The sequence below is a fragment of the Heloderma suspectum genome, chromosome 5, assembly GCF_057233095.1.
Source record: "Heloderma suspectum isolate Gila_16-S chromosome 5, 16-S_ref, whole genome shotgun sequence".
NCBI classification, from domain to species: Eukaryota; Metazoa; Chordata; class Lepidosauria; order Squamata; family Helodermatidae; genus Heloderma; species Heloderma suspectum.
The window spans coordinates 129,652,950-129,677,364 of NC_139462.1; the positions used below are offsets into that span (position 1 = coordinate 129,652,950).

The 24,415-nt window shown below is 44.4% G+C and overlaps 1 protein-coding gene across 1 annotated transcript in view; it reads right to left on the bottom strand.

Moving 5' to 3' along the window:
- The window catches only part of REEP1 (receptor accessory protein 1), an 87,696-nt gene that overhangs the window by 19,334 nt on the left and 43,947 nt on the right, over positions 1-24,415 (bottom strand). Inside the window, exons 5-8 of the mRNA XM_084860374.1 lie at positions 23,594-23,707; positions 23,130-23,180; positions 14,883-15,069; positions 13,616-13,651 (exon numbers count right to left, since the gene is read on the bottom strand). Of these exons, the coding sequence (XP_084716500.1) occupies positions 13,616-13,651; positions 14,883-15,069; positions 23,130-23,180; positions 23,594-23,707 (388 nt within the window). The remainder of the gene's footprint in view (positions 1-13,615; positions 13,652-14,882; positions 15,070-23,129; positions 23,181-23,593; positions 23,708-24,415) is intronic.

Below are 24,415 nucleotides of genomic sequence, written 5' to 3' on the forward strand. Positions count from 1 at the left end.
CATGGTATCCTTCTGGATAGGTTGTCTGGGTTGGGAGTTGGAGGCACTGCACTACAGTGGTTCCGCTCCTACTTGGATGGCCGATTCCAGAAGGTGGTGCTGGGGGATTATTGCTCTGTGCCATGGCAATTGTGCCATGGGGTTCCACAGGGCTCTATTCTATCCCCCATGCTGTTTAACATCTACATGAAACCGCTGGGGGAGGTTATCCGGAGGTGTGGGCTGAGGTGCCATCAATATGCGGATGACACCCAGCTCTACCTCTCTTTCTCATCAAAACCAGGTGAGGCAGTGGCTGTTCTGAACCAGTGCCTGGGCACGGTAATGGACTGGATGAGGGCTAATAAACTGAAACTCAATCCAGACAAGACGGAGGTACTGTTAGTGAGTGGTTCGTCTGCCCGGCTAGGTGATATTCAACCTGTTCTGGAGGGGGTTGCACTCCCCCTAAAGGATTAGGTTCGTAGTTTGGGAGTGCTCTTGGATCCAGAACTGTCACTTGAGGCACAGGTGAAATCAGTGGCACGGAGCACTTTTTATCAGCTTAGGCTGGTATACCACCTACGCCCTTATCTGGACAGAGATAGCCTAGCTACAGTTATCCATGCTCTGATAACTTCTCGTCTGGATTACTGCAATGCGTTATACGTGGGGCTGCCTTTGAAAACGGTCCGGAAACTTCAGCTGGTCCAAAATAGGGCAGCAAGATTGTTAACAGGGACTGGCCTGCGAGCTCATATTACGCCAGTACTTTTCCAGCTGCACTGGCTGCCAGTCCATTTCCGGGCCCGATTCAAAGTGCTGGTGTTAACATTCAAAGCCCTTAACGGCTTGGGGCCAGGTTACCTGAAGGATCGCCTCCTCCCATATGTGCCTGCCCGGACCTTAAGATCATCATCAGCGGCCCTTCTCCGTGAGCCCCTGCTGAAGGAAGTAAGGCGGGTGGCTACTAGGAGGAGGGCTTTTTCTGTTGTGGCACCCCGGCTCTGGAATGAGCTCCCTAGTGAGGTTCGCCTGGCGCCTACATTGTACTCCTTTCGGCGCCAGGTGAAGACCTTTTTATTTTCCCAGGCATTTTAGCTTTCTAAATTTTTATCTTTGCTGTTTTAAATCTGTATTTTAAACTCCTGTACTGCTGCTAGGTTTTATTGTGGTTGTATTGTTATATTGTGGTTTTAATGTTCTATATATTTTAAATTGTTTTATTGTGTGTTGTTTGGTTTTAGTTTTTGTGAACCGCCCAGAGAGCTTCGGCTATTGGGCGGTATAGAAATGAAATAAATAAATAAATAAATAAAATAGCGCTCTTTGCAATCTCCCCAATGCTGCCTCCAGCCTCCCTCACCAGTGACTGCCCCTCCACTGATGCCCAAATGGCACTTTGGAAGGACTGTCACTTAAAAAAAAAAACCTTCAGTACACAAATGGGGTCATATTTTCCCCCCAGTCTTTCCAAGCACACAAGAACACAGATTCAGCTGTCTGCTATGTGTAGTCTCATCTTGTCAATGTCCTCATAAGTTACAGCTGTCAAAGGGACCCCTGAAGTGGCGTAGGTAACATACAAGGAAACTGACAAGGTGAGACTGCATATAGGCTAATTTGTGCACAGTTGTGAAGGACTGGGAAAAAATAATACTAAGAGAAAGTTAGAACTCATTTGCGCACTTCAGAAGCACAGAAGAAAAAAACACATGTGAACAAACTAAAAGCTCCGAAAAGGAGCATCAAAGGGGCAGCTAGGGGGGCGGGGGGATAACTCTCACTTGTTAGCCTAACCAGTCCTGGATAAATTAGCAGAGTGCATTATTAAAGCTAGATTTATTAAACAAACAGAACAACACTTCCTGAGGTAGAATCAACATTGTTCCTGCAAAGGGAAGTTTTGTCTTTTAAATAATTATTGAGGGTGTCAACGAACATGTAGGTAGAAGTGATCTGGTTGATGCTGTATACTACGCAGACTGAAGAGCTCCAGAAAAACATTGCCAAACTGGGTGACAGGGCGACAAAATGAAAGAGATAGTAGATTCAGTGGAAGTATAAAGTGATGCATATTGGGCAAATGGCCTGACCCCACTAATGGGATCTGAACTAGTTGCGACTTTCCAGGGTTATGGCAGCTCCATGAAATTGCAACTTGGAGTGCAATCGTGGTGAAAAAGACAAGTGGCAATGCTAGGGATTTAGGAGGACATGGATTGAAAATGAAAGGGCATGTGTTATAACATTTGTAGTGTTGTAGTTAAAGGGGAAAATATAGAAGCACAGCTCCAGGACTTTGTTTTCAGAGCAGGAGCGATAACCTCATCTCTGCTGGAGCACCAGGGTAACTGATGGACTCCCCTTGCCCTGGCATGGGAATGAGGCGACAACGAGGCTTTCACTACTGTTTGTGATAGATTAGCGAACAGGAAGTTTTTAGCACTTAAACAGTGTAATATACACCTAACCCTAGCCAGACAAGCCAAGTGTCTTTAGTTGCTAAGTACATTGAAGACAGCAGTCACAGATCTAAATAAAAAGAGTTAGGAGATTCAACCATTAAACAAAACAAAATCTGGAAAAGCGGTGATTACGCAAGCATTGCTGGGCACACCAAACAGAGATAGGAACATCCCTATATGTTACTAAATTGTTACAGGTAAGCAAGTCTTAGTTGTGCAGTGCAATCTTATGCATGTTTACTTGGAAGTAGGTCCAAGTCATGCAAATCAGTAACACTTACATCAGTGTCCCAGAATATTTACATAGAGAAGGAAAGAAAGAAAAAACAGTAAACAGAAAGCACTTGGCAGGGAAAATAGTATAATTCCTGAGGTTAGCAATCTTTTGCAGAGGTTCATCATGATTGTTCAAACAACCATTATTAGACTATTCAAAAGTTAAGTTTAGTTCAGTTTTATTATTTTAGCCAATGGCCATCACTAAAATTTGTGGTTGGATCATCATGGAACAATAGCTGAAATAAATCTGAAATAATTTGAAATAATATAATTATTATTCAACTAATAAAATATCCAGTACATTCAAGAGTATTACCTTATACAAAATTACGTTTAAGTTTTGTGCTAACAAAATCACTCTGAGTGTTCTGTAGAGAGCACAACCCTCTTTTAAATAGTTGAGTTTGTATAATGAACAGAGATAAGAGGTTGGATTCAGGTTTATGTGTCTGCAGCTGGGCTGGCAGATGTGGACTTTCCTGCCCTGTTTTCCCACAACAGCCCCTCCTACCCCCTGGAAATGCTTCACAAAGGGTTGGGGGACCCTGCTGAATGGGGCAGAGGCACCTTCCGTGAATATCCAACCCCATATATTTTAAAACATCTGTTGATGGTCTACGTAAGTAACAACATCCTAACTTCTGTTTACCAGACAAAGCAACCTAAGCAAATACTAAAATGTTAAATATAAAGAAGCTTTGAGATAATGTCATGGTTATATTTGTTTCCCCATAAATGAAACTTGTCAGATTTAATTCCCAAATATACAGACATTTCAGTGACAATACCGACAAAAGTCAATAGAGATGTTCCAAGATTTCTTCTAAATTCCAAAGGGAAAATTTGTTTGCCTGTTAAATTGCCTTTAAATTAAATTGCCTTCTAATTAGTTGCATGTGAACAGAGCAATATCCTGGTAGCACAAGAGAACCTGTAAAGGAAACCTATATCTCTGCAAAATAAAACAGTAACAATGAATGCTAATTGTTTCAACAATTCAGAAGCCATTAAAGCAACATAGGGTCTGTTGATACTACTGGCATTGGTATCAGAGTTCACTGTAAGCCATTTTTAGTCCATTCAGCTTGGTGAGTAGTTTCCAGTTTCAGTGGCTGACTTATGGCCAATTGCCCTCAATGATTTACAGCTGTATGGACAAAAGTAGCCTTCCCCAACCTAGTGCCCTCCAGATGTTTTGACAACTCCCAGCATCTGTGACCACTGGCCATGCTAGCTGGGGGCTGCTGGGAGTTGAGGTCCAAAAATATCTGGAAGGCACCAGGTTGGGGAAGGCTAGACAAAAGGCAGCACCAGCTTCTAACCTGGGAAGTGCTGGAGCTGGAGGGCTCAGGTCTTCTGGGAAGTCAGTCTCAGAATCTAACCTAACTCCAATGGGGGCAATTCTGGGTAGTCCAACTCTTGCTTGAGCTGGCTGAGGGGGCTGTTGGATCATTCCATGTAAAGTGCACTGAAGGCCTCTTGCTTGATCAAGTGTGCCTTCCTGAAATGGAGCGTGCAGGCACGACCTTCAAAGACGGGGACGGTTCTGCTTGGTTCCTCAGCTGGTTCTTTGCACATACTGAGGGAGCAGAATTACACCTTTTATTTCAAATCCAAGATAATAAAGGCTTGTTACAGTAACTCAGTGGCATGCACCAGGCACTCTGTATGTAACTGGGGCATTCTCCTACATTATTACTTTACATCCCCCAGAACTGGAGCCTGAAAAATGGGTTCTGAGAGTAAGCTGTGGTTCAAATTAAACCAAGGAGGTCATCATCTACTAATGCACAAAGGATTCTATTACTATTCCATTGAAACAGCTCTTCCTGAGATCATTGGTGATCTTCAGGCTAAATCACAAGTCATTTTCATCATTTTCTATTCTTCTTCTGGATCTGCCTTTGACACTGTCAATCATGCTCTGCTCTCCTTTACTACTCCGGGTTTCCTGCTAACTCTTGCTTGGTTTAACCCCTCTTTATCTCATCATTCCTTTAGAGCCCTTGTAATGCTTCTTCTTTATACAAAAAGAACTGCCTTACTAGATCAGACCAAGATCCATCTCCTCTAGCATTCTGTTTCCAAACAGAAGCCTAGGCTTGCCAGCTTCTAAAAAGTGAAATTTTGGTACCTGGGTTAGGGAGGAGTGGATTTGTTTATTCTGTTCCATGTCACCTTTGCTTGTGTTCCTTATTAAGTCTGTTCTAGCCTGGTGGTTTCACATTAATATGCAATTTAAAAACAAAACAAAAAACTGAATGATCTGAGGGCTGCGTCTTTCTTTCTTTCTCTCCCTGCCCCCCCAGGTAATTGCCTTTCAGTGGTTAGAAAGTCCAGCTGATGCTGTATGCATTCAGAATGGAGGCACAACTGCCTCTGAGAGTGACAGGACACAATGACATGCCATCCCTCCCAGGAAAATTGTATGGAAAAAAAGACGGCTGCAAGGGTTGCACCCCAGCTGTAAATTCTTCATCTAAGTTATGCCTGTGCTTCCAAGTCTACTGCCACCAAATTACGTCTGTATAAGATACCAGGCCAACACGGATCAACATAACACAATCGGTGGTCCAACTGTGTCACAAGCACAAAACCAGAATTAAAAGTGCATAACTGAAGTCAATGAGCTCAACTACAAATTACATGTTAAAACACATGCATAACACACGTATAAATGCAACATATTATTAAGGAATTAAGCATTTAGAAGACATTATAAAAAACAGTTTGCCCATTTTATAGATGAGGAACTCTAAGACTAACAGCTTCTCTTCCGAAGGACAATCAGTTAATTCATGGTAGAGAACTCAAAACCCATGCAAAACAAATCACTCATGAAGGCGAGCCAAGCCACAGATCAAGAGAATACATAGAAAGGAACTCAAAATCCATGAAAGCAGAATACGCAACGAAATAAACTAACACAGCCACAGAATACAGGTTGCCACAGAATACAAGTAGCCATAATATGCAATGCAGCTTTTCGTAGAATTAAGCACTTAGAAAATATTTACCCAGTGCTTGCAGGTACCTACACACAAACCAATACAAAGGAACTGGAAACTGGCTGGATTTAAGATTTGTCAGTTCTTCCCGCCTCCCAGCTGAGCAGAGCAGAGCAGAGCAGAGCAGAGCAAGCTGCTCCAGCTGGTCCAGGGACTACAGAAGCAAGCAAGCTCCCAGACAGCGAGTGACCAGAGCGAGTGGGCATGGGGAGCAAACAGGAGTTGGCCAGTGGAGTTCGGGAGGGGAGGTCAAGGGGGAGGCCCCTAACATTTTTTTTATTTTTATTTTCATTTTTTAACTAACTTTTTTCATTTATTTGTCTTGTAACACACACTTCCACACCAGGGGGACTCTGCTTTTAACCTCTACTGAGTAGAGGAGCAGGCACAGGCTAGTTTAGAACAACCACAAAGCTAGACACAAAAAGGGAAAAGAGGCTATGGAAGGACAGGACCCTCCAGTGGTGGTGACCTGCAAGGTGTGTGCAATGTTTGTTTTCTTGCCTGAGAACAACATGGCCTACACCTGCAACAAGTGCAAGTTGACCACGCTGCTGGAAGAAAAAGTAAGTGGACTGGAGCGGCGACTGTCGACCCTCCGGGGAATAAGAGAACACGAAGCGTTCTTGGACAGAATGGGGGAACTACAGCAGCAAAGGGAAGACCAGAAGCTTGAAGAGCAACAGCAAGATGAGGCAGAAGTGGGAAATGCTGAGGTGAAGAAAAATGGTGTAGAGGATACTCCTTGGAAAAGGGTGACAGTTAGGAGAAGAAGAACTAGACGCCACTCTGCACCAGTGGAAGCAGTGGAGCTGTGGAACCGATTCCAGGTACTTGAGGATGAGACTGGAGGACAGCCTGCAGAGGAAGAATCACAGGGGAACCTACATGAGAGTGAGCAAGAGGCTGAAGGTCAGTCAAACAGAGGCGATGAAACCCAGGCCTATAACAAGAAGAAGAGAAGAGTGGTAGTAGTGGGAGACTCCTTGCTTCGTGGGATCGAGACCCAAGTATGTCGTGAAGACCTGTGCACTCGCCAGGTACGTTGTCTCCCAGGAGGACGGATTAGAGACGTGACTGAAAGGTTGCCTGCACTCATAAAGCCCACTGACAGGTATCCCTTTCTTCTCATCCATGTGGGAACAAATGATACCGCCAAGCGGAGCTACGAAGAAATCACGTCAGACTTTGAAGCTTTGGGAAGGAAACTCAAGAACTTTGGGGCCCAGATAGTTTTCTCATCCATCCTTCCAGTAGTCCGGGTGAATGACTGCTGTGGCATTGAAACCCAAATATGTCGCAAAGACCCATGGACTCGCCAGATATGCTGTCTCCGGGGAGGATGGATTAGAGACGTGACTAAAGGGTTGGCTGAACTCATAAAGCCCACTGACAGGTATCCCTTTCTTCTCATCCATGTGGGAACAAATGATACCGCCAAGCAGAGCTACGAAGAAATCACATCAGACTTTGAAGCTCTGGAAAGGAAACTCAAGACTTTGGGGCCCAGATAGTTTTCTCATCCATCCTTCCAGTAGTTAGAAGAGGGATAGAAAGGGAACGAAAAATACTCCGGGTGAATGACTGGCTACGAAGGTGGTGACGACGAGAGAGATTTGGATTCTGGGGCAACGGCCTATACTTCCTGGAAGATGGGCTGTTGGCAAGGGATGGGTTGCACCTCACAAAGGATGGGAAGAATGTGTTTGGCCACAACATGAGGAACTTCATCAGGAGGGCTTTAAACTGAATCCTACGGGGAAGGGAGATGTAATGTTGGGGGTAACAATGGACGTAGGCACATGCACTGCAACAGAGAGAACAGCTCAGATAGCGCCCAATAATAGTCTTCAGACACATGTAGGAAGAAAGCCAGACTATGAAGCACATGGTCTTCGATGTCTATATACTAATGCCCAGAGTATGGGAAACAAACAGAACGAACTTGAACTCTTAATGCAGGAGGGAAATTATGACTTGATAGGTGTAACTGAGACTTGGTGGGATGACTCTCATGACTGGAATACAGCAATTGAAGGATATAACTTGTTCAAAAAGAACAGGAGGAACAGAAAGGGAGCTGGGGTTGCACTGTATGTGAAAAATACATATCTCAGAGTCTACTACCGGCCACCCAATCAAGGAGAAGACGGGGATGAAACTTTTGAAAAGTACATTGCCAGTGTTTCAAGGAAGCACGATGTAGTCGTAATGGGGGATTTCAATTTCCCCAATATTTGTTGGGAGACAAATTCTGCAAAACATGGCCCCTCCATGAAATTCCTGACTTGTGTGGCAGATAACTTCCTCCTACAGAAAGCAGAGGAAGGAACTAGAGGATCAGCTATCCTTGACTTGATCCTAACCAACAGAGATGACTTAGTGGATCAAGTAGCTGTTACAGGAACTCTGGGGGAAAGCGACCATGTTATACTTGAGTTCTTGGTTCTAAGGGAAGCAAAAGCCGAGTGTAGTCAAACGCGTACCCTGGATTTTAGGAAAGCTGCTTTTAATAAACTCAGAACAATGATCAGCAAGGTCCCACGGCGAGTGACGCTAACGAGAAAAGGAGTCCAAGATGGGTGGGAGTTTTTAAAAAAGGAAATTCTCAAGGCACAATCACAAACAATTCCAACAAGAAGAAAAGGTGGAAGACAACAGAAGAAGCCAATGTGGCTTCACAAAAAGCTTAGGGATGACCTGAAAACAAAAAAGGACACATGTAGGAAGTGGAAAGAAGGCCAAGTAACAAAGGAAGAGTACAGGCAGGTAGCACAGAATTGCAGGGATGGTGTCAGGAAGGCTAAAGCTGAGAAAGAGCTGTGGTTAGCGAGGGATTCTAAAAACAACAAAAAGGCTTTCTTCAGCTACGTGCATAGTAAAAGGCAGAGGAAAGAAATGGTTGTTCAGCTATTTAAAAAAGGATGGCAAAACGATAACGGATGACAAAGAAAAGGCAGAGGTGCTCAATTCCTACTTTGGCTCAGTCTTCTGCCAAAAGAGGGTCTATGACCCCCCTGGCAAAGGCGAAGTGCAGGCTGAAGGGGCAGGATTGCAGCTTGAGATCGACAGGCATATGGTCAAGGAACACCTCATTACTTTGAATGAGTTCAAATCTCCAGGGCCAGATGAACTGCATCCTAGAGTCATAAAGGAGCTGGCAGAAGAACTCTCAGAACCGCTGTCTATTCTCTTTGAGAAATCATGGAGGACGGGGGAAGTGCCAGATGACTGGAGGAGGGCTAATGTTGTCCCTATCTTCAAAAAGGGTAAAAAGGAGGAACCTGGGAACGACAGACCAGTCAGTCTGACATCAATCCCAGGGAAAATTCTGGAGCAGATGATAAAGCAATCCATCTGGAAGCACCTTGAAAACAATGCTGTGATTACTCGAAGCCAACATGGATTTGTCAAAAACAAGTCCTGCCAGACGAATCTGATCTCATTTTTTGATCAAGTAACCTCCCTTGTGGTTGTATGCTGTATGCTGTAGACATCATATACCTCGACTTCAGCAAAGCTTTCGACAAAGTGCCCCATTTTATCCTGATGAGCAAACTTGCTCAAAGTGGGCTAGATGAAACAACGATCCGGTGGATCCACAGTTGGCTGCAGAATCGGGCTCAGTCTTGGGCCCAGTCCTGGGCCCAGTGCTCTTCAACATTTTTATTAATGACTTGGAGGAGGAGGTGCAGGGGATGCTGATCAAATTTGCAGATGACACAGAATTGGGCGGGATAGCGAATACTTTGGAAGACAGAAACAAAATTCAAAGTGATCTGGATAGACTGGAGCACTGGGCAGAAAACAACAGAATGACATTTAATAGGGATCAATGCCAAGTTCTGCACCTAGGAAAAAGAAACCAAAGGCACAGTTACAAGATGGGGGATACGTGGCTCAACAACACTACAAGCGAGAAGGATCTTGGAATTGTTGTCGATCACAAGCTGAATATGAGGCAACAATGTGATGTGGCTGCAAAAAAGGCAAATGCTAGTTTGGGCTGCATTAATAGAAGCATAGCTTCCAAATCCCGGGAAGTACTAGTTCCCCTCTACTCAGCACTGGTTAGGCCTCACCTGGAGTACTGTGTCCAGTTCTGGGCACCACACGTTAAGAAGGATGCAGACGAACTGGAGAGGGCTCAGAGGAGGGCAAGAAAGATGATCAGGGGACTGGAAACAAAGCCCTATGAAGAGAGACTGAAAGAACTGGGCATGTTCAGCCTTGAGAAGAGAAGACTGAGGGGAGATAGGATAGCGCTCTTCAAGTACTTGAAAGGTTGTCACAGAGAGGAAGGCCAGGATCTCTTCTCGATCATCCCAGAGTGCAGGACATGGAAGAATGGGCTCGAGTTACAGGACGCCAGATTCCGGCTGAACATCAGGAAAAACATCCTGACTGTTAGAGCAATATGACAATGGAACCAGTGACCTAGTGAGGTGGTGGGCTCTCCCACACTGGAGGCATTCAAGACGAGACTGGACAGCCATCTGTCAGGGATGCTCTGACTTGGATTCCTGCATTGAGCAGGGGGTTGGACTCGATGGCCTTGTAGGCCCCTTCTAACCCTACTATTCTATGATTCTATGATCTATAACCAAATGCCATTTTTTTCCTAAGGCTGAAACCTCTCTAATTTGTTAACTGCTTGTCAGTGCGTGAGAGAGAGAGAGAGAGAGAACTCTCAATTTCACTTGTGAGGCAGGCACTCATGTAGGTGCTCAGAATGTGTACTAACTCTCACATAAACAGGTGAGGTAATGCATTAACGTAGTATGTATTACCTACGTTTGCATATTCTAGGAATGGCAAGGTTTACAGTTGGACTTCCAGAATTCCACAGTTCTGAAGAAAAAGAAACAACAACAACAACCTTGGCACAAAGAACCAAGGTTCTGGAGAGAGCAGCAGGGGGAGGGAAGAGCTTTGGCTACAACTCTGCTCACTGGTGTGGACAGGAGGTTGCGGCAGTTAGCTGCAAATTCCCCCAACGGTGTGGGCAGTGAGTAGAAATTCCACTTGTAGTTTACAGCAGACACCCAATGACTGGTGGTGCTAGGAGCTCTCCATCTGGAATAGCCCTTAATCTTCTCCCTTGCTGACTAGTTCTTTAATCCTTGCCTGCATTGGTTAAAAATACCTCCTGCAAACCAATGATTGGGGAAGTGTTGAGTTCCACCGGAAAATTAAAACAGGAGGTTGTTCCTTTGTTTGCAGCCCCATTTGTTCCAATTAGGGTCTGTTCCCCCACAGGATAGCTTCCTGCCTCTTCTTGCCTCTTTGTCCAAAGTACCATGTGGCTATCTCCACCTCGAGAAAATGGCCTGAATAAAGAGACTTTCTTGGAGAGGCCCTATTTGGAAATAACAATCTAGCTAGATAGTGAATGAAAATGCCAAAGATATCTTCTAGGCATCGACTTTGTATGCCTTTTGTCATTTTATAAGTTCTCTTTCTTTTTATCTTCAGTGCAAACTCTGATTTCCGTTAAACACATTTCATTTTACCTTTTAATTATAATTTAGTGTTTTGGATCTTTTCACTCTTTGGCCATATGTTGTGGTTCTATTTGGTTCTCTTTATATGGGAATATTAGAGTATCCCCGGTGACTGTTGCAGTTGTATTAGGGTATTAATAAGCTTTTAGCTCCATGGTGGTCCAGAAATGAACCGGGGAGTGGATGAGAGGCTGCCACATTGTTCCATATGTGCACACACAGAGAAACACAAACCCTTTTCATTCACAGAGAAACACATCTCTGTCATGCACCCCTTTCATATAGACATACAGACATGGGTTGCTTCCACATTAGGATGCGCAGTCAGCTGGGAGTGCAATTATAATTGGTAGGTAGGGCTGTCCTCATGTAGATTGCTGGGCGGGAGCACTGTGGAGGGATGTGGACTCTTTTCCTCCCCCCGCCCTTTTGTTACACAACAGCACCAAACATGTCACCCTAACCTCATGGACTGCACCTCCCAATAGCTGCATCAACAGTGGTTTGCAAGTTCACCTGTGAAAGCCTGGTCTTCAGCTGCATTATGAGATCACAAATCAGGTCTTGAAAAAAAATGGGAGGACAATTCAGAAGAAGATAGAATGTAAAGTTCTGTGGATACAAGACTTAAAAAAAAACACCAGGCTTTCCAGGATGTTTAGATGTTTGTTAAATTCTGTATTTTTTTATTCCCACCCCCAATACTTTATAAACCACTTTTGGACGTTGTATACCTAAATTCTTAAAATAAAATAATAATAAATAAATGGATGAACAGAGGATGGTAATTTAGAGAAAGGGCTAATGTAGAAGCTACCCTACTCTCCTACACACTCCTTCCACAGAGACTCACACAGCTGTTCATGCAGACACTGCTCTCCTGCACATTTCTTTCACATATGCACAGCACACACAAATACATGCTCCCACACAAATCCCCTTCACACACACAGAAACATTCCCCCCACCCCTCATACAGGCACACACTCTTTCACGCAGAGGAAAGAATAACTTTTTCACACATACACAGCCCTCCCCTGTCCCCCATTACTGCTCCACTCCATCCTTTCTCAACATCTGTCTTAGTTTGGTGCCACTGTCAGAAAGGCAAGCAAGCTGGTGAGGCTGTCCCAACCTCTTGCATAAAAAAGACCTTGCCAGGAAGATGTTCCAGTCCCTTCAGCATTTTATGTACTCTTTCCAATGGTCCAGCTGTAAGGCCACTACACTCGGATCTCGGTATAAAACTATAGTTGGTCCTGTATTTTATAATTTTGTGCCATCATGAGCCAAAATATCCTAACTTTGCTGGAGAGGCCAGCTGAGGTTTGTTTGGTCATCGACCTTTGGAGTGTTTGATAGTACTGTGCTAAATAAAAGATAAGCAACAGCTTGGCAAATTTTTACATCTTTCAGGTTAAACCATGGAATGGTGGTCATTTTTCATCCTCCTCCTCCTCTTCCTCCTCATCATCGCACAACATTTTCCAAGGCATTGTACAAAGATTAAGAAAACAACAGACTTAAAATCTCACAGACACAATGCAGCAGGAAACAGAGATGAGAAGAGAACAGAAAAACAAGCACATTTATTATTTATTATTAAATTTATATCCTGCCTTTTTTCCTCTTGCAGGGAACCCATTCAAGCACAAGTTCTTCGTTATGCTTGAATGGGTTCCCTGCATGAACTGCATAAATACAGTTCATGCTGAGGTGGTATGATCACTGAGGGAGGCGGTTCTGAGAGAGAAGAAGGTATTACGCGTCAGCAGGCCCATCAGACAAATCTGACACTAGCTTCATCTAACGGGGAACCAGCTGTCCAAGCCCAGCTTTGCGTACTGGAAATGCAAAGTTATTGCATACAAGCGCCTTACCTTTTAAGACTTAAAGCACGCAGTTCACTTGATATCGCGGTCAGGTTAGTCTGAACGCCTTGCGACTGAATCAGTTTCAAAGAGGATGCAAAACCAGGACCACCCAGTCTTAATTCAGGCCGCCCATGATTTTAAGCCCCACTGTATAAGGTGCTACCAGCGATGGCACCTGTTAATTTAAGTAACCCTTACTTAACGTCCATGGGAATAAAATCAAAGCAGATGCTGAACTTCAGTGTTAAATGTCTTAAGAAACAATCCCTTTGTTTTGTACAATGCTTATAAACTAAACAGAACAACCCACAGTCTTGGCAATGCAGGTCAGTACACAGCTCATTGCCAAGGACAGCTACCAAAACCACACACAGCAAGGCAGCCTAGACTTGAAGTTTGGCTGTTAGTGCTGTGAAGTCTAGCTCGTGCACGACAAATGCAAGGCATGGGAAGCCATCTTCAGAAAGGACACGTGGATTACAGAAGAGGGTTCCAGAACTCACCTTGGACAACTCGGCAAACCGAACAACATGTACACACTGGAAAAGGAGCCACAAATTAGGAGCTTGTCATGCTATGCTGAGGTGGGGAAGTGCTTGAATTCACTGCCCCAGAGCCATTTTGGAAGGTAGCAAATGGATAGCTCTGTATCATGGTAAAACATTCATCTATGTTCCATACATATAAACAGCCAAATGTTAGCAGATACATATTATTTGCTAGAAAGGGGATAGTGAACTGCATCCACAGGATGCTCTCATGCTGTTTTTACACGAGGCATTTATAGTGCACTCGTGACCGGCCACCCACAGAAGTTTGCGGGTCCATTACATGATGCCGTCATCATCCAGGGCCCCTCCTGTGCTATTCCCTGCAAAAAATGTAGGTAAAAAACACACACAGTTGAAATGAGGTATTTAAACACAACGGGGTGCATTGCCATTTTTCAGCCACTAGATGGCACTGTTTTTCATCGAAAGATATACCGGCTGCCAGAAGGGAGGTTTGGTCATGTTCCTTGTCTAATGAGCCAATTCTCCTCACACCATGGAGATGGAAGAAAATGCTGCGGGGGGGCTCCCAGATTTTCCTTTAATGTAGAGACGTTCTTACTCTGAAGGAAGGTAATAAAGTACTCGTACACTTATTTCATTACTCTTTCCAAGGACCAAGTGGGGCAGACCAACAAGTATTACTATTTCCAGTGCATGAGTAACTTTGAGAAATAACGACTTGCTCAAGGCTGCTCAAAAACCCCTGGCAGATCCTGGACTTGTTCCCATCATCCATTAATCCCCATAAGCAGCATGTCAAGAAATTACAAAAATGTGGATATTAGGCAAAAAAGTGCACAAAAACACGTATATTAGGAGAAATCTGCACAACAATGATGAATTTTCATGAAAACTTTAAAAAAATTACTACATTTAGGATGAAGCAAACTTAAGACCGGTGAACTTCTCAAAGTTTGAGACAAACTGAACTTATGAATGGAAAAATGAGAACGAGAGACAAACTGAAATTGACAGATATGTCTATCCCTAGTACAGCGAGATGGAAAGGGAGACTTCAAATCAACATTCAGCCTCTCGGACATTTAAAAAAGGGTCTGCCTGAAAAACAATACCTTTTAGATGGACTTTCAGGGTCTATAAAATTCCTTACCTACACATCTTCTATAGTTTTTGTGGTTATTTATTGTTCTGCTTGGATAACTGATGAGGAGAGAAAAATCAGCACCTCAAGACTGAAGGCAACTCTCGCACTAACCTGAGCGTCCAATGCTTTCTGAAGCACTTTTGGATGTTTTGGGCTGGCTCTGCTTGCTACTGGTCCGCATGGAAACGGATGGGGTGGGCAGAGGGGGGGTCACAGTGCTGCTGCCACTCTCTCCTCTAATAGTGGTGAGATCTTGCATGCTAAAGCTCCGGAGTCTCTCCGACAGAGCTCCTTGACCCTGTGGAAACAGAGGCATAGAACACCTTTTAAGCAATCACTTTATTATGCTTTTGCACATCTCCAGAACATTAGAAGGACATCCAGCTGGCAAAAGACATATGAACTACATACTGAGAGACCATTGTTTTTTCTGATCTATATTTATGAATACATATATATGCATTAATATATATCAATAAGCTCAGAAAAATCCCAGAAAAATCGTCAGACATCTTCCTTTGCAGGATAAGCGAATATTTCTTCCCAGCATCCCATCTTCCCCAATGTCAGGCATGGGCAGTATAGAGGAGGCCCACCTAGGCAAGTCCCCCACATGTTCTGAGCAGTGCCTTGGTTCTTTAAAGCTGCCCCAATTGCAGTCATCTGTCTTAATACAAGCCTGCTTCTTCCCTCTGAACTCAGTAGCCTTACAGTTACTAGGAGATATTAGGTCTCACTCCCTTAGCAGACTTATAGGGAGTGTAGCATGAAGGCACCAGTCCTTTAAACTAGAGGGGAGACTGCTACTTTTCCTTCCACAGTGTGCTCATTATATTCATTAAGTCCATAGTCCAAAATTGCCTAACAGCACCACTGTTACTCAGCTTTCTCGGAGTGTGCCTGACTCCACATAGCCTGTCCAGTCAATTGCTGCAGGGCAATTGCACTTATGCTGTAGGCCAATTTAGGCAGCGAGGCCCTGACAAGAAGAAGGCCAGGTGCAGTGGCTGTTCACATATCAAATGGAGTGCCAGAGGCCTTCCTCATCTGTTGCTTCCTCCAAGGTGCCTCAAACCCCTTACCTTGAGGGAAAATAGAAGTGGATTTGCTTGCAAAAAGGGTTTGAATGAGCAGCAATGTCTCCATTTGGGGCAAGACAATGCATGAGTGTATGGCTTAGCCTGGCTTACTTGAATGTGTCTGGAGCTCCTTGGTTCTGCAGTCATTTTTATAGAGTGCACAACTTCTTGCAGGATCCATGTGGCCAGATTCTGGTGGGTGTATGTTCCTCCTTGGCATCAGGGGTTTGCACTAGGCTAGAGAAAGGTGAATAGACGTGGGGGAAGGATAGGGGCTTGTTGCTTGGAATACTGTGTACAGTTCTGGTCACCACACCTAAAAAAAGATATTGTAGAGCTGGAAAAAGTGCAGAAAGGGGCAACTAAAATGATCAAGGGCCTGGTGCATCTCCCCTATGAGAGAAGGTTACAACAGCTGGGATTGTTTCGCTTGGAAAAAAGGAGGGTCAGGGGAGACATGATAGAGGTCTGCAAAGTGATGCACGGTGTAGAGAATGTGCACAGGGAGATATTTTTCTCCCTACTAGAACCCAGGATCATCCTATGAAGCTAATTGGTGGGAGATTCAGGACAGATAAAAGGAAGTACTTCTTCACCCAGAGCATAGTTAAACTACGGAATTTGCTACCATAGGATGTAGTGATGGCCACCCATTTGGATGGCTTTAAAAGGGGGTTGGACAAATTCCTAGAGGAAAAGGCTATCAGTGGCTACTAGTCTTGAAGGCTATGTGCTACCTCCACTACCAGAGGCAATGAGTCTATGTAGACCAGTTGCTGGGGAACATGGGCAGGAGGGTGCTGTTGCACTCATGTCCTGCAGGTGGGTTGACAGCTGGTTGGCCACTGTGTGAACAGAATGTTGAACTAGATGGACCCTTGGATCTGATCCAGCATGGCTCTTCTTATGTTCTTATGCTCCTTTGTGTTCAAAAGCCACAAAGACTCACACATTTACTGTGGCATAATAAGCTTTCATGGACTGGAGTCCACTGTATAGAAAGTTATTTTGAAAGATGTTGCTTTTGATGTAACTGGAGAAAAATGGAACTTGCTGAAATAAAGGTACAGAGGCCCTGTTGATCTCTACTGCATCTGATCCCCCTGGATTAGCTGGTTTTTTTGCCCACATGTGCTTCCCTTCCTGCTGCTTCCCTTGAACCTTTCTGCCTGAGGTTTTGTTTTCTGTAATCTCCTCTCCTCTGCCCTGTCCAGACATCGTACATACATCCATACATACATTTTACAAATAGGGGTGTTCTTAGGAGACAGGGTCCTTTAAAGACACACAAACACACACACACACACACACACACACACACACTTTAGAGCCTGAGGCAGCTGCCTCAGACAGCTGATTTGGGACATCATGAAAAAGCAGCAAATCATTATTATTATTATTATTATTATTATTATTATTATTATTATTATTATATTTTCACTGCAAGAGAAGGGGAGAGGTGCTGGTAGGATTTTCTGTCTCAGGGGCCAAAACAATTTGACTGGCTTTGAGTACTACTATGCACCTTGACTGGGTTGTAGGGAAGGCGCCATTTGCTGCTCTGCCCCATACAGCAAAATGTCTTGGAGCCAGCCCTAGACATGGCTGTAGAGACTTGTGGTGTGGGAAAAGGTAGTTGAGATGGTACAGGAAATTATGCACGCTAGGGAAACAACTGGGGGTACAGAGAGATCTGTGGATGGGGAAACATGTTCGGGATTACATCAAATTTACTGTGTAATCCTAAACACGTTTACTCAGAAGTAAGTTATATGGCGTTCAATGGGATTTACTCCCAGGTAATTGTATGGAGTATTGGAATCTTACCCCTTAGTAAATGTGCTCAGAGCGTCAACCTGCCTTATCCACCCTGAAGATAGTTCCAACATCTGGATCTAGAGAGAAACGTGGGGATTGATAACTTTGGTAATTTAAAGAACAAACAACAAAAAACAAAAGGTAGCCATGCTGGTCCATGAGAAATAAAAACCAAAAATCCACAATTGAGTGATACCTTTATCAGGAATTTTGGTTGGTCCAAATAAAGGTATCTAACTATGCATTTTGGTACTTCCTGACGAGGTTGCTAGAAACATAATATTGCAACATTTAATGTAGATTTTAGGGTTTCCGGGAGTTAGAACCCAAGAACTGTAAAAAAGAAAAGAAAAAAAGAAGTATTCTAAAATCCCAGAAACTACCAAAATAAAGTATTTGAAATAAAATGACGAGCCACTTTTGGCGGGGGCTCTCTCTTCCTCCTCACCTGGTCCAGGGACCAGGAGCAGAAAAGTAGCGTCCTCCAGTCCTGAGGTCTCTGTCCAATGCTGTTGTGGTTGTTAGTGATGGTGAAGGGGTGGGGGCAGTGGGAGAGAGAGTGAGCTTTTACTCAGAAGTGAATCCCACTTTGTTTAATGGGGTTACTCCCTAGTAACTGTGTAAGTCTGCAGCCTAAGTGTGTTTCTACATTAAGCAAAAAAATCTGCAAAACCCGACATCCTTTCCGGAGCTTCCTGCTTTTGGGTTATTTGCCGGATTAGGAAGGGCTTTACACGGCAGCCATGTGGTTTGAACTGAGGGAGTGCCTTCCTCACTCCCTGGCATGTGTGCAAAGGGGGTGGGGGGAGTCTTGTTTTCATAGCTTAACTTCTGCTGTACTGTTTTCTCACAGCCCCCAGGAAACCTCTTACTTACTTCTGAGTAGACATAAAATGGAAGAGTGTGCTGTAAGTCTGCAACCCTTGGCACACTTATGTGAGAGCAAGCCCCACTGAACTCAATAGGACTTACTTCTGAGTAGACATAAGAACACTCTGTAAGTCCACAACTCTACGCACACTTACTTGGGAGTAAGCCCCACTGAACTTAATAGGGTGCTCTGAAACAACAGAGGACGTTGCTTTTGAGCGTGGTGGGGTGGGGGATCAGATGTGTCTCCCTTCATTGCAGGGAGGCATTTTACCCTCTTCTCCCTCCAACTGAGAAATGCAGAATCAGGAGACACAATCGGCAGGTGATTCTTGCCCTCGCTCCTGTCAAATCTCATCCTGATGGTCCCCAACAACTGAAAACAAATGCCCACAGCAGGCAGACACAGCGGTTTCTTCCTGCTATTGGAGAATAGAGAGGTCATGGAGCTCCTGTTCTGTGGGCTGGAAAAAATACCACGTTTTTTGCATTTGGCGAAAACACGAGATAGGCTGAAGGAAATGGCGGGAGACACCCTGGAGGGTAACAGCATCATCAAAAGAGCCTGCAAACTTCTGAGAGAGAGCGATCTCTACAGCAGGATAAAAGCTCCATGTGATGAACCCCCAAGAGCAGGGGTTATTATAGTCTACACTGCATTCCCACACTCTCCCTTGCCAGTGTGCTGTGTTCGGTTTGCAATTAATCAGTTAATGTTTGAAGTCCCATACAGCTCTTTGCTAGTCCAAACCCCATCTGGATTTGGGCCTGAAAGAGCAAGGAAAAGTATAGGCACCTGGAAGTTAAGTTTTAAGCAAGCAGAATTAAAAAAAATATAGAAAGAACCCTCAGCCACCTGCTACACTTAAAAAGATAAGATGAAATCCTGTCTTCCTCCCAAGGAGAAAGTTATTCGAAATTTTCACCTCTCCCAGCCTCTTTTGCCAGAGTTTTCATTCCTCCCCCCACACATACACACAATGCCAAAAATGGAAGAATTGAAATTTTTTGGCACAGCACTAATAGAAAACTATGCCACGGGAGACTGAAGTATGGAACGCTTTTTACTCTGCACTGCAACTCTTACTAGAACTGATCTGAAAATGGCTGCACCTTAGGTTCAGTTTCTCTGCTGTGTTCCCAATAACTGCCGCCCTCCAAGCACCCACTCACCAAACACTTTGGTTCCTACTTCCATTACATTTCCCCACCACTTCATCACCTGGGTATTCTTAAAGTAATGGCAAAGTAGAATTCGCAGTAAAACCAGTTATGAAGCTTTTGAGAAAAGCAAAAGTGGCCAGGGCAGACCCATGTCTAGCACTTCTAGATAATTGAAACACTCCATCCCATGGCCTAAACTCAAGTCCAGCACAAAAGTTAATGAGTCGAAGAACAAAGACACGTCCACCAACAAGTGGGAGGCAATTGGAGCCAGGGGTGTAGTGAGGAGACTGCAGCAACAGAGGCAGGCCCTGTATTACAACCGATCAGCCAGAGATCGTCCAGGCCTAGAACCGGGGGACCTGTGAGAGTCCAACCCTTAACAAAACAGGACAGAGCCTGGCACAAGGCAACTCTAATTCAACATGATAACACACAATTGTATCAGGTACGTACGAGAGAAAAGACATTGCCCCACCAGGTGGTGGAAGCAGGTAGTGCAGAGAAAACCAAGCATCCCAGCCCAGCGTGCCAAGCCAGGAAGCAGCTCATTTGCATGTCGCATAGAGTTGTTCATATGTTTTACTGCAACTTTTGAACTGAGAGAATAAACAAAAGGGGTGTTTGGGACAAATGGGTTTTTTTGTTCCTTGCCAGCTACCTGCAGTATGGGTGCTGACTCGCCCCGAACTCAAGTGGCCCTTAGACGGGCGCATTTCTGGTCAGGAAAAAACCACGGCTTAGGGAACTACAGTTTCCCTTTGTGTGAAGAACAGCTAGATTAGTTGTACACTGAGAGCTGTTCCTTGTTTATGAACAGCAGATTGAAGAGCTTAGTTATTTTCCATGTTGAATGCTAGAAATAGGGAATTGCTTGTTGTTGTGTTGTTGGTCAGTCGCTTCCAACTCTTCGTGACTTCATGGACCAGCCCCCGCCAGAGCTTCCTGTCGGCCGTCGCCACCCCCAGCTCCCCCAAGGTCGAGCCCGTCACCTCCAGAATATCATCCTGAATTGCTATTCAGGGAATTGCAGGGAATTCAGGGAATTGCTAAGCTTTCCTTTATACTCCTAAACTGAATTATTGTTTAGAACTCACTAATGGGTGGTCTCTGGCTGAAATTACTACTTGGTCAATAAACTTAGACCTACACTAATACTCCAGAACTGGCTTTGGAGCTGCAGAGTCACAAAGTTCGCAACATGTTGCCACCTACTAGTTAAGAGTCCTTTATTGCAACGTACCCCAGTTGTTGTTGCTGCCTCCTGCAAGTGCAAGATATTGCAGTGCTCTCAGATCCTGCACCTAGAAAATCCTTACCCATTGGCTGCCTCCCTGGACTAACTGTGACTAAGGCCAAAGGAATAATAGAATCACAGAACAGTAGGGTTGGAAGGGGCCTACAAGACCATTGAGTCCAACCCCCTGCTCAATGCAGGAATCCAAGTCAGAGCATCCCTGACAGATGACTGTCCAGCCTCATCTTGAATGCCTGCAGTGTGGGAGAGCCCACTACCTCCCTAGGTCATTGGTTCCATTGTTGTATTGCTCTAACAGTCAGGACATTTTTCCTGATGTTCAGCCGGAATCTGGCGTCCTGTCACTTCAGCCCATTATTCCGTGTCCTGCACTCTGGGATGATCGAGAAGAGATGCTGGCTTTCCTCTCTGTGACAATCTTTCAAGTACTTGAAGAGCGCTATCATATCTCCCCTCAGTCTTCTCTTCTCAAGGCTAAACATGCCCAGTTCCTTCAGTCTCTCCTTGTAGGGCTTTGTTTCCAGTCCCCTGATCATCTTTGTTGCCCTCCTCTGAATCCCCTCCAGCTTGTCTGCATCCTTCTTAAAGTGTGGTGCCCAAAACTGGACACAGTACTCCAGATGAGACCTAACCAGTGCTGAGTAGAGGGGAACTAGTACTTCCCGGGATTTGGAAGCTATGCTTCTATTAATGCAATCCAAAAGAGCATTTGCCTTTTTTGCAGACACATCACATTGTTGGCTCATATTCAGCTTGTGATCAACAACAATTCCAAGATCCTTCTCACTTGTAGTGTTGTTGAGCCACGTATCCCCCATCTTGTAACTGTGCATTTGGTTTCTTTTTCCTAGGTGCAGAACTTGGCATTTATCCCTATTAAATGTCATTCTGTTGTTTTCTGCCCAGCGCTCCAGCCTATCAAGATCACTTTGAATTTTGTTTCTGTCTTCCAGGGTACTAGCTGTCCTGCCCAATTTTGTGTCATTTGCAGATTTGATCAGCATTCCCTGCACCTCCTCCTCCAAGTCATTAATACAAATGTTGAAGAGCACTGGGCCCAGGACTGAGCCCTGCGGTACCCCGCTCATTACCTCGCCCCAGTTTGAGAAGATCCCATTGATAAGCACTCTTTGAGTCCGATTCTGTAGCCAACTGTGGATCCACCGGATCATTGTTTCATCTAGCCCACTTTGAGCAAGTTTGCTTATCGGGATATCATGGGGCACTTTGTCGAAAGCTTTGCTGAAGTCAAGGTATATTATGTCCACAGCATATAGGACACAGACTTCTATTGGCAGATCTAGACCTTTGGAGAAAGTGGGTGTGTTGGACTAAAATATGTTTTTCGTTTATGTGGCTGATCTCTTGTAGATTGACTGTTGACCTGAATAAATACCCTTACTTGTACATGTACAGGGCGCAGTCTGGAGGCACGTGAGGCCACCACCTTGTTGAAGCTAAACAGGTCTGGGTCTGGTCAGGGTTTGGAGGGGAGACCACCTGGGAACCACATGTAGCCACCTTGAGTTCCATGACGGAAGAAAGGTGGGATATAAATGTAATAAAGTGAAATTAAGTCATGACTAACTTAAGTCCCATCGATGAAACGGGTCTAACTTTAGGACTGAAACTAGATCTAACCCTATTGTCTTCTGATAGGGAGACCTTAGCTTGACCTTTAGGTTTATTTATTTCATGTCCAGATCAAACTTTGCTCTGTCAAAATGTATCCACCACCACAGCTTTGTCATTAGCTTGCTGTAGATCGTCAACAGTACAAGACTCCAGCAGTAATCGACACACCACCAGATGCGCTGGGTCTTGGATTTCTCCACATTCACATAATGTATTGTCGTCAACCAGCAACCCCCACTTAAATAAATTCGTCTTACACCTTGGTACCCCTACCCTTTAGGTTAGTCTGTGACATTGCTTGGTCTGGGGACCTTGATACTATTAATTCCATAACAATACATACTTCTGAGCAAACCAAACACACAAAAAGCCACAGAATGGAAACCAAGCCAGTATCAGTATTCTACAGGTTAGTCCCAATAGTGACCACAAATACATTTTTTGAGTACTAAATGTTACATTGTCAATCATGCTGGTCTTGATTTAAATCATGATGGTTAGTGTAGGAGTTAATAGAAACATTCATGGGGTTACCTGCCCTTCTTTCAGGTCCAAATACAATAGAAAATGAAGGAACTGGGAAATCTAGCAGATGAAAAAGAAATCCCATTGTGAAAGTGAGGGCATGCTTTTTAACCCTAAAGCCAATTTCTGCTGTCACCGATGTCAAAACATCAATACGTAGGAGCCTTGAATGTGACTCCTGGATGCTTGTGTTTTTCTCCTCACAACAGGATTGGGCACTTTCATACATCTATGGCCTTTCTCAGTTTATTGATCACAAGAGGCCTACATATAAACAGTGAAAGAATTCAGAACATCCTCCCCCAAGCCCTATGTACGGGGCACTGACTGTCATCGGCTATAAACAACGTTCAATTGTGATGTTAATGTAACCACATTAACATCACAATGTTAAACATCACATTAACATCACAATTAATTAACATTAACATCACATTAACAGGATATTAATGTAATATCCTGTATTGTCCTACCTTGGAAGCTGCCATCACAGCAGCTGTGGCTGCAACATTTAACCCCCGCTTCCCAAAATGCACCAAGGCATCATAGCTTCGATCTTTTGCTTGGACTAGGCAGTCATCTATTTCCTGTCACAAAAGAAAAACACACACACAATCATACTCAAAAGGAGAGTTCAAATCACTACACCTCTCTCTTCATTGGCTTGTCGTTCAGGAAAGGAAATTAATTTCCAAGCTCTTCCTAAGTACTTCGTATTCCCTGTCCTCAGACACTTCAGAGGTAGTGATCCTGGCTCAAACCAGTTGCAACAGGGGCAGCCATGTTTGTTACTCAGGTGCATAAAGTGTGGGATCAGTTGTCAGATCTTTATATCAAAAGCAGTGTGCCAGTGATGGGAGCTGAATCTTCCCCCTTTCTGTTACTGAAGCAACAGAGTGTAGCAGAGGTAAGGGTTCAGTTCCCCTTACTTACATGTCGCTTTTGATGTAAAAATTAGACACATACACACACACACACACACACTTTATGTATGGACAGGGCAGATATGTGACTAAAGAATGTCACATTTAGGTTTGACCCTGAGGCAGAGGCGCAGATGCAGGTCTTCAGGCTGCCTGTGGCCTTGTCTGAGGGGCAGCAATCCTGAGGAAAAGGCTTCGACATTTGATTGTGCCCAGGGACCAATCTACATGGCTGACTTAGTGAGGAGTGACAGCACATCAGGGTCGTTTGCAACAGATAACACTATCGCCAATCTGCAGCAGCCCCGCAGGTTCCATCCGGAAAAGGCGCATTTTTGGAAAGTCCTTTTAGTGTGTCTCTTTCTCTTAAAT